Source organism: Notolepis coatsorum (genome assembly GCF_963971535.1).
Source record: "Notolepis coatsorum genome assembly, chromosome: 17".
In the NCBI taxonomy this organism is placed as follows: Eukaryota; Metazoa; Chordata; class Actinopteri; order Aulopiformes; family Paralepididae; genus Notolepis; species Notolepis coatsorum.
The window spans coordinates 94,650,048-94,660,831 of record NC_140181.1 but is presented as its reverse complement, the minus strand read 5'-3'; the positions used below and the strand labels follow the sequence as shown (position 1 = coordinate 94,660,831).

Below are 10,784 nucleotides of genomic sequence, written 5' to 3'. Positions count from 1 at the left end.
CCCAAAAAGAACAACAACAAACTGTTTGTAAATACATACAAATCTCTTTTTCTAGCTCACCTCAAGAAACATATAGTACCACAGAAATGTCGTAATAATATCCCACCGACGGCATATAACAAATATCACATTGTCGACTGTTTTTCTTTCTTTCTTTCTTTCTTTTCTTTTCTTACATTCAACTCACTAAGCCGTTTGTTTTATAAACCTCCCTTGGCCTTTGAGACGACTCTGAGACAGGGGTCTATAGTGAGTACGCAGAAGCTGAGCTATATCCGTTGATCGTGTTTCAAAGAATGAGGCGGGGATGTAGAAGCTTCAAGTGGCTCACTTGCTCACCCTGCTAAGAGCTTGACGTGGTGATTTATAGACCGATATGATGATTCAGTGCCAGCTGCCGTATATTCATACATGTTGAAGAGTTGTCTCTCTTCATATTGTGAACGCACCTCCACTGAGGAGGACCCCCCCCCCCCCCCACCCCCTTTGATTGATAATCATACAGCTCGACTCTTTTCACTTGTGCTCCTCTGCCGGTTTGCTGAGCAGCAACCAGACTCTCACCGCTTACTCTCGAACCCTCGGGTCCATAACATCACTCCGTACCATTACCCCTAACCTGAGAAATGATACAGAAACCTAAATACACACACACCATCATCATTATACAGCATCACAGGTTAAAGAAAAAAAGACAGCACACACCACCGCCTTTCTCTGTCACTTTTGCCTGGATCCTCAAGAGTGACTGAGCAGGGCCGGGGGCCCAATTGACCTCTCTGGGAGCGCCATCACTCTGAGCCAGGATGTCTGGGTGGCCAGTGAGCCGGGTCACAAGAGCCTCCTGCACGTGGTCACACAGTCGTCTCGTACTCCATCACCTCCTTGGGCGTGCCCAGACACCGGTACTGGATCCTGAGTGTGACCGGGGCGGCGCCTTCCAGCACCAGGATAGTTTTACGTAGCCGGCGGTCGATGAAGTGGGCGTCCCAGGCGGGGTACTTCTTCCTGGGCAGGTCTATTCGGATGACCGGCCCCTCAGTCCTGGGGGTGAGCCGAGGCACCGGGGCCAGAGTCCCCCGGGCCGGTCGCACCTGAAACACGTCCCCGTCCCCACCCCCCCGCCCCCTGTTCCCTGTCCGCCCCTTTAGTTCTCTGCAGGGTCCTGGGCGGGCTGCTCACCACATCGGGGGGGAGGGTAGATACCGGAGAGCCGAGGGACTCCGCCGGCCCCTCCTCCTTCTCCACCGCAAGACCCCACCCAGAGATCGGGGCCGTCGGGGTGGAGCAGACAGTAGTACACGAACATGAAGAAGGTGCCCAGGGCGTAGCTACTGGCCACCACGCACACCAGGACCACGGCGTAGAAGTCCGAGGTGCGGGTGCCGCGGCACAGGTACCAGGCGGCGGTGAGCGCCACGTTCTCCACGAACACGGTCAGGCTGTAGACCAGCATCCTGCAGCGGGTGCGGCCCTCCCTCACGCTGAACCAGCAGAACACGTACATGATGCCCACCATCATGTTGTAGATGATCTCCTCCCACTTGGACATGCAGAAGTCCGTCTCGCCCTGGATGATCCAGAAGGTCATGAGGCACCAGTGGGCCACGATGAAGATGCCAAAGTAGAGCTGGAACACGGAGGCGAACAGGGCGAAGGCCATGGTGCGAGCGCCGATGGTGAACAGGTGCCACAGGATCTGAACCAGCACCGCCTTGTAGCTCATGGGCAGCTTGTCGTCCCTGGAGTCTCTCAGCACCTTCTGGTAGGAGGCGATCATCCAGGCCATGGAGACCAGGGAGGCGGAGGCAGAGAGCCCTGGGGGGGCAAGACAGGAGGAGAGGAGAGAATAGAAGAGAAGAGAAGAGAAGAGAAGAGAAGAGAAGAGAAGAGAAGAGAAGAGAAGAGAAGAGAAGAGAAGAGAAGACGAGAGAAAAGAAGAAGAGAAGAGAAGAGAAGAGAAGAGAAGAGAAGAGAAGAGAAGAGAAGAGGAAGATGAGAGAGATGAGAGGAGGAGAGGAGAGGAGAGGAGAGGAGAGGAGAGGAGAGGAGAGGAGAGAGGAGATGAGATGAGAGGAGAGGAGAGGAGAGGAGAGGAGAGGAGAGGAGAGGAGAGGAGAGGAGAGAAGAGAAGAGAAGAGAAGAGAAGAGAAGAGAAGAAGAGAAGACGAGAGAAAAGAGAAGAGAAGAGAAGAGGAGAGGAGAGAAGAGAAGAGAAGAGAAGAGAAGAGAAGAGAAGAGAAGAGAAGACAAGAGAAAAGAGAAGAGAAGAGAAGATGAGAGGAGAGGAGGAGAGGAGAGGAGAGGAGAGGAGAGGAGAGGAGAGGAGAGGAGAGGAGAGGAGAGAAGAGAAGAGAAGAGAAGAGAAGAAGAGAAGACGAGAGAAAAGAGAAGAGAAGATGAGGAGAGGAGAGGAGAGGAGAGAAGAGAAGAGAAGAGAAGAGAAGAGAAGAGAAGAGAAGAGAAGAGAAGAGAAGAGAAGAGAAGGAGAAGAGAAAGAGAAGAGAAGAAGAGAAAGAGAAGAGAAGATGAGATAATAGAAGAGAAGAGAAGAGAGATAAGAGAAGAAGAGAAGACGAGAGAAAAGAAGAGAAGAGAAGAGAGAGAAGAGAAGAGAAGAGGAGAGGAGAGGAGAGGAGAGGAGAGGAGAGGAGAGGAGAGGAGAGGAGAGGAGAGGAGAGGAGAGGAGAGGAGAGGAGAGAAGAGAAGAGAAGAGAAGAGAAGAGAAGAGAAGAGAAGAGAAGAGAGGAGAGGAGAGGAGAGGAGATGAGATGAGATGAGAGATGAGATGAGATGAGATGAGATGAGATGAGATGAGATGAGATGAGATGAGATGAGATGAGATGAGATGAGATGAGATGAGATGAGATGAGATGAGATGAGATGAGATGAGATGAGAGAAGAGAAGAGAAGAGAAGATAAGAGAAAATAAGGTAAGGTACGCTAAGCTAAGATACAATACGATACGATACGATAAATAATAATAATAATAATAATTAGGATGTCCGATATTGGCATTAAAATGTGATATAGGAAATTATCGGTAGGCCTATTGGTAATTTTTTTCTTTTTTACATTTATTTAACCTTTATTTACCCAGGCAAGTAAGAACTAATTCTGATTTTATTTATTGTCAAAAGTATGCATAATGTTGTATTAAGATATGTAATGTTAATTACCTGAAATTATTCAGTTTTTTGGGGGGGGGAAACCCTGCATATATCTGTATCGGTTGATATCGGTATCGGAAATTAAGAGTTGGACAATATCGGTATATCGGATATCGGTAAAAAAGCCAAAATGTAACATCCCTAATAATAATAATAATAAAAAAACACCCTCCTACTTACTGGCTTTTTACTATCATGTACAGTACCTACTATGGGCAGGGTAATCTGATTATACAAATATGAGATCAAATAAACAGTGTAAAAAATGTAATTAACTCTGGATATAAAAATATGAGAAAAATAAACAAAGTGTAAACAAAGGTGCAGATGAGGGTCCGTATGCCCCTATCGGTTATATTATACGTTACAGTAGATACAGGATAGAGATAGGAGGCCAGAGAGGGGAAGGGGAGGAAGTGTGAGGGAGAGGAAGAACAACAGAAGAGAGAGGGGGGAGGAGAGGGAGGAGAGAGGATAAGGAGAGGCTGGCATTCATTATAATATAAAAAGAAAAAAGACTGTGAATAGAACTCACTGCTGAAGCGAGTCATGTGAAGCAAGTGAATACGGGGGTAATTGCCCTCCCATTCAGCAAAGCAGGAATTCTGTGACACATTTCCGATACACTGTGATAGCTTCATTAAACCCCTGGGACAAGTGAATACTAGTGCAGAGTACTGTATGAGCTGGAGACGGGTGATGGACCGATGACTTTCTGTTGGGTTATTTTTTAGATAGTGTATATGATTAGTGGTGATGGTAGCCCTATAAGTTAGAAAAAGTGGACTTGTGACTGAAAGGTCGCTAGTTCGAAGCCCCAGCCTGGTTGGGAGAATCTGGGTGAGGGAATTGAACATTGACATGTCATTCTTCCTTAGTAAAATAATAATAATAAAAAAGGGGGGAAAACAGCTATTGTTGAGGTGCTCTTGATCAGGACATAACAACAGTATGACTATGTGATAGATAGACCACACACTTTTAAATTGGAAAATTGGAATGCTATGGACTTTCTGCTATGGAAGAGCCATCTCATTCACGACAAGTTATTTATCATGTAGATTGTAGAAGACAAGAGTGTATTACAATGGGAGCATGTCTAACTACAAAGGGCTAGATTGTGGCTTGCCACAGGGCAGCTGTCTTGGACCACTCCTGTATTCCATATTCACAAATGACTTACCATCTGCTTTGTGTAAAGCAAGTATACAAATGTATGCAGACGATTCCACACTGTATTATGCTGCAAACACTAGTGGTGATCTACACAAAGTTTTATCTTCAGAGTTTATCTATGCAGTAACTAATTGGCTACAACTAAATAAGCTGGTATTAAACATCTCAAAGACCAAATCCATTATCCTAGGAACCAGTCACAAATTAGCCAATCCTACACTGAGTCTGCACTTGTCTGGTGAACCCATACAACAGGTTGATAGGTTAAATTACTGGGAGTCATAATAGATAGTCGACTGACATGGGTAGAGCACATTGACACAGAAAATGAGTAATGGCATTTATATGGCAAGAAAATGCCTTCCTTATGTTCCAGCACATATTCTGGAACAGGTTGTTAAGTCATTAGCTTTAAGCCACCTGGACTACTGCTCACCTGTTTGGTCCCCTGCATCTGAATGCACAGAAGAAACTACAAATTACCCAGAACAGAGCTGCCAGACTAGTCCTACATTGCCCCAAAACAAACGAACATAAACAGTATGCATAGGGAACTATTATTTTTTTTTGAATCTACTTTTTCTCCCATTTTCTATTTTTCTCCCATCCCAATTTCGTATCGTCCAATTCAACCCTCCCCTGTCTCGAACGCTGTTAGGGCCATGCCTCCCACAAGCCGGCTGTAATGTGGACGAAGCCTTACATCACGTGTCCCCTCCGGTACTCGAGGAAGCAGCAGTCACATCTTTTCACCTGCACAGCGTGATCTCTCAGTGTCGGGGGTCTGCGTTTGGAGGGCACGCCGCCCCCGTCGCTTCCTGATTCTGCTGCGCAGGCGCACCAACTGACCTGTAGGAGTCGCTGTCCACAACGTCCGATCCCCACCCATCAGCTTCCCACCCCCTAATACTGCCAATTGTATTAGTATGAACGACCAGCCAAGCTGATAGCAATGCGGAGAGCTGGGCTCGAACCCAGCGTCTCCTGCATTGGTGGTGAGCGCCTTGTCCACTGCACCACCTAGCCGCCCTTATGGTTATCGGTAGATAAAAGGCTTGTCTTAAATACAGTCACATTCTTCATAACAGCATCCATAGGGCGGCTGGGTGGCGCAGCGGACATTGCGCTCGTCACCAACGCAAGAGACACCGGTATCGAATCCGGCTGTCAGCGTTGCCTCCGGCTTGGGCCGGCCGTCATACTGACTCAATTGGCAGAGTCAGTGGGAAGGGAGTCGATGGGTGGTAGTCTGGTCGTTGTAAACAGCGACTCCTACAGGTCGGTCAGGGCGCCTGCACAGCAAAGACAGGAAATGGCGGGGGCAGTGTGAGCCTCCCACACGTTACACCCTCGCCAATGAGAGTCCACGCTGGCAGGTGAAAAGAAGTGACTGGCTGCCTCCACATGTATCGGAGGGGACATGTGATGGGCTTCTATCCTCCCTACGACCGGCCAGTGGGGGGCACATGCGAGCAACGATCAGGACAGGGGAGGGAGAATTGGCACGAGAGGAAAATTGGGATGGGAGAAAAAGTTGATCAAAAAAATAACAGCATCCATACCTCTAAGCCTGAGTTTTTATATAGTCAAATTATCAGATGCAGTCACTTACACAAGCATTTAACTAGAATGGCAGGAGAAGGTAAAATCATGTTACCTCGCCCAAAATCGAATGCCTTACGAAAATCTGTCATTTATCGAGCCATTACTTATTGGAATAGCTGCCCAGAACACATACGTCAATTAAATAGCAAATCATTATTTAAACATAAATTACGAATGTATTACTTAGCTAGTCAGCAGTAGTCCAGTGGTTTATTTATTTTTTGTTTTTTATTATTTTCTTAACTGTGACAAGCTGAAGATGGTAATGCTGCCCTTTACAGGCAAGCATTAGCTCTTCATCTTTCATGTGCAATATTGTATGTATGCATGTATGCGTGTGTGTGTGTGTGTGTGTGTGTGTGTGTGTGTGTGTGTGTGTGTGTGTGTGTGTGTGTGTGTGTGTGTGTGTGTGTGTGTGTGTGTGTGTGTGTGTGTGTGTGTGTGTGTGTGTGTGTGTGTGTGTGTGTGTGTGTGTGTGTGTGTGTTGTGTGTGTGTGTGCGTGTGTGTGTGTGTGTGGTTGTGAAGGCCAACATCACAACACCGCAGGAAGAGACTGTCGAACTGCACAGAGACTCTGCAAGGAGGGTTCTGCTTAGCATGAAGCAGTCTGAGATCAGGCAGCACTGGTGTGGACTCAGACTACAGGGAAAGCTAGCTTGTTTGGAGTTTGCTGACCACTCGGTCTCACACTCAGTGTTTAAGAATGCCGCTTTTGGTGAGGATGTTTTAAAATTTACCATCAAAGCAAGACTGCAGGTATTACCCACTCAATACAATCTGTCCACTGGTATCCTCAAACCCACAGTCCATTCTGTTTAAACCATCAGGATTCACAACACCTAGAATCCATTGCACACATAACAAACGGATGTAATGCATACAAACATCTGTACATCGCTCGTCATGACCGTATTGTGGACATTGTGTCTGATGCGGTACGGAACATATCACCATCTAGTGCAGCAATGCACAAACATGCCAGAGTGAAACCAGAGTGGTTTGACCTTACCAATGATGTCTTTGCTAACATACCAAATACACCGGATGTTGTTTTTGTTGACACCAGCCACAGGGAGGTGCTGGTCATAGAAGTAGGCTGTACCTTTGATCTGTACATGGACCAGGCCTTCCGGGACAAGTATATCAAATACCAACCACTGCTCAGTGTGATGGCTGACCTTGGGTATAGGGTGTAGATAGTGTACTTGTATTCGGAAGTCTTGGCCATGTATACAAATGCACCATGAGCGGTCTGAGAATTGCTGCAATGTCTAAAAGAAAAGCCAAACAAATTGCCAAATATTTCTCTGTCTCAGCTATTATTGGCAGCTTAGCCACGTGGAGAAGGAGGTGCTATGTGTACCCTTAAGTGTTCAGTGCTGCTTGGCCCCAGATACATTTGATTCCCTGTTTATGTAATATAATTTGTGGAACCAAATAAAGTATTAAAATGTGTGTGTGTGTGTGTGTGTGTGTGTGTGTGTGTGTGTGTGTGTGTGTGTGTGTGTGTGTGTGGTGTGTGTTGTGTGTGTGTGTGTGTGTGTGTGTGTGTGTGTGCGTGCGTGTGTGTGTGTGTGTGTGGGCGGGGGCGGGCGTGCATGTCTGTGTGTGGGTGTGTGTGTGTGTGTGTGTGTGTGTGTGTGTGTGACCCTCACTCCTGTGTAATCCGGCACTCCCCCAGGGCCATTGCCGTAAAATAAGAATGTGTTTTAGTCAACTCGCCTGCTGAAAGGTGAAATATAAAGTAGGCGCGGACGAGGGACTCACCCTGAAGAGGGAGGACTTGGTTGGCCTGGATCATGATGCTGAGCTGCAGCACCAGTTGAGGGGCGCTCTTCAGAAATGACTCCAGCAGACGCAGCATGCTGATGTCAGCGCTCTGGAACATCATGCGCCAGTAGTAGTGGTGGCGCTCGTGGTCCCCGCGCCAGCGGCTCTGCACCCCCAGGTACAGGGCAATGAACGTACCTGCAGCGTCAGTGAGGAGGGTACAGGGAGAGAGAGAGCCAGTAGTGTCCTGTTAGTCAAAGCTCTGCAGCTTTAGTTATTCACTAGAACCAAGAGGAGAGAGCACATCAGTCCAGTGTTAGTTACTCTGCAGCTTTAGTTATTAACTAGAACCAAGAGGAGAGAGCACATCGGTCCAGTCTTAGTTACTCTGCAGCTTTAGTTATTAACTAGAACCAAGAGGAGAGAGCACATCAGTCCAGTGTTAGCTACTCTGCAGCTTTAGTTATTAACTAGAACCAAGAGGAGAGAGCACATCAGTCCAGTGTTAGTTACTCTGCAGCTTTAGTTATTAACTAGAACCAAGAGGAGAGAGGCACATCAGTCCAGTGTTAGTTACTCTGCAGCTTTAGTTATTAACTAGAACCAATAGGAGAGAGCACATCGGTCCAGTGTTAGCTACTCTGCAGCTTTAGTTATTAACTAGAACCAAGAGGAGAGAGCACATCGGTCCAGTGTTAGCTACTCTGCAGCTTTAGTTATTAACTAGAACCAAGAGGAGAGAGCACATCGGTCCAGTGTTAGCTACTCTGCAGCTTTAGTTATTAACTAGAACCAAGAGGAGAGAGCACATCGGTCCAGTGTTAGCTACTCTGCAGCTTTAGTTATTAACTAGAACCAAGAGGAGAGAGAGCACATCGGTCCAGTGTTAGCTACTCTGCAGCTTTAGTTATTAACTAGAACCAAGAGGAGAGAGCACATCGGTCCAGTGTTAGCTACTCTGCAGCTTTAGTTATTAACTAGAAACCAAGAGGAGAGAGCACATCGGTCCAGTGTTAGCTACTCTGCAGCTTCCTAGTTATTAACTAGAACCAAGAGGAGAGAGCACATCGGTCCAGTGTTAGCTACTCTGCAGCTAGACTATTCACTAGAACCAAGAGGAGAGAGCACATCGGTCCAGTGTTAGCTACTCTGCAGCTTTAGTTATTAACTAGAACCAAGAGGAGAGAGCACATCGGTCCAGTGTTAGTTACTCTGCAGCTTTAGTTATTAACTAGAACCAAGAGGAGAGAGCACATCGGTCCAGTGTTAGTTACTCTGCAGCTTTAGTTATTAACTAGAACCAATAGGAGAGAGCACATCGGTCCAGTGTTAGCTACTCTGCAGCTAGACTATTCACTAGAACCAATAGGAGAGAGCACATCAGTGGTTAAAAAGCAGCTAAAGACTGTGTTGTTCAAACAGGCTTTTTGGCTAACTATGTCTGTGTAAATCTTTTATTTCTTTTCGTTTTTTTATCTGGGTTTTTTCTTTCACGTTTTAATTACTTTCTTTTTAACATGCTTCTATCTTTGCACTCTATAGATGTTTTTATATGTGAAGCACTTTGTGACCCTGGTCTGTGAAAGGTGCTATATAAATAAACCTTGCTTACTTACTTACTTACTTACTTACTTACTTACTTACTTACTTACTTACTTACTTACTTACTTACTTACTTACTTACTTACTTACGTACTTACTTACTTACTTACTTACTTACTTACTTACTTACTTACTTACTTACTTACTTACTTAATTACTTAATTACTTAATTACTTAATTACTTACTTACTAGAACCAAGAGGAACGACCTCCTCAGTCCAGTGTTAGCTACTCTGCAGCTAGGCTATTAACAAGGTCCTCATCCTTACATACAAAGCCCTAAATGGAACAGGACCAAGCTACATTGATAATTCTCTTATTCTATGTGTCCTCAAGAACAACACGATCATCTACTACTGGTTTATTGAAGGTTCCCAGCAATAGCCAAAAGAAAATCAGGATCAGCCGTTGCAAATGATGCACCAAAGCTATATGGAACATCCTACCTATGGACATTCGGGAGGCTAAACCACTAAATATGTCAAAAGTAAGCTAAATACGTACTTCTTCCCTTAGCCTTTTAATACACTCCTGTTGCTTAGACTCATTACACCCACAGTACACTATGATTACTGTACTGTAAATGAGAGCTATTTTATTGCACTGCATGATTGCACTATTTTATTTCTGTCTATTTTATGCTAATCAGAGTGGAGTTGGGGGGGGGGGGGGGGGTTATCAGAGTGGAGTTGGGGGGGGGGGGGGGGTTATCAGAGTGGAGTTGGGGGGGGGGGGTTATCAGAGTGGAGTTGGGGGGGGGGGGGGGGGCGGTTATCAGAGTGGAGTTGGGGGGGGGGGGGGGTGTTATCAGAGTAAAACATGTCATGTCTCTCTTCTGTAAAACATCAAAGTCAAAGTCAAAGATTTTATTGCCATGTATGGACGAATCCACATTGAATACGGGTACATGAGCAAACACTGTGTAAACAGTACAGGAAAAATATGTAAAAAAACACAGATAGTATAAAACACAGACAGTATAAAAGGACAAATGCTAAAATTGATATCGAACATCCCCTAAAGTGCATATCATAGTTAAAAAAGCACTTCCACAAACCTGACTAAATAACACTAATAAAAACACAGAAACCAAATAGGATAAAATACAAAACTAGCCCTTTGGAGTCTTAGTTTTCTTTTTGGTGTTGAGGGCCAGGTTGTTATTAGCACACCACAGAGCTAGTTACTGGCCTCTCTCTGTACCGCCAACTCGTCATTGTTGCAGACTAGTCCGCACCCATCCTCGGCAAAAGAAATTCAGAGTATTATCTGGCTTAGAAAATGAAAATGTAAAAAAAATTTAAATATCCACATGGTAAATACACACAGGTCACAGATGTTTACAGGAACGTTTTTGAGTTGTATTTTGAGTGTATTTTGTGACTGTTGGGAACTAGGCTACACTGGCACACCTACTTCCAGTGAATGACGCTAAGCTATGCTAATGGTGCGGCTGTTCC

At 45.7% G+C, this 10,784-nt stretch overlaps 1 protein-coding gene across 1 annotated transcript in view; it reads right to left on the bottom strand.

The window, feature by feature from the left end:
- Nucleotides 1–854: 854 nt before the first annotated feature.
- The window catches only part of LOC311243728 (XK-related protein 7-like), a gene marked incomplete at both ends in the record, with an annotated part of 18,670 nt that continues 8,740 nt past the window's right edge, over nt 855–10,784 (bottom strand). Inside the window, 5 exon segments of the mRNA XM_084333066.1 lie at nt 855–1,121; nt 1,123–1,194; nt 1,196–1,818; nt 7,720–7,909; nt 7,911–7,920. Of these exon segments, the coding sequence (XP_084189192.1) occupies nt 855–1,121; nt 1,123–1,194; nt 1,196–1,818; nt 7,720–7,909; nt 7,911–7,920 (1,162 nt within the window).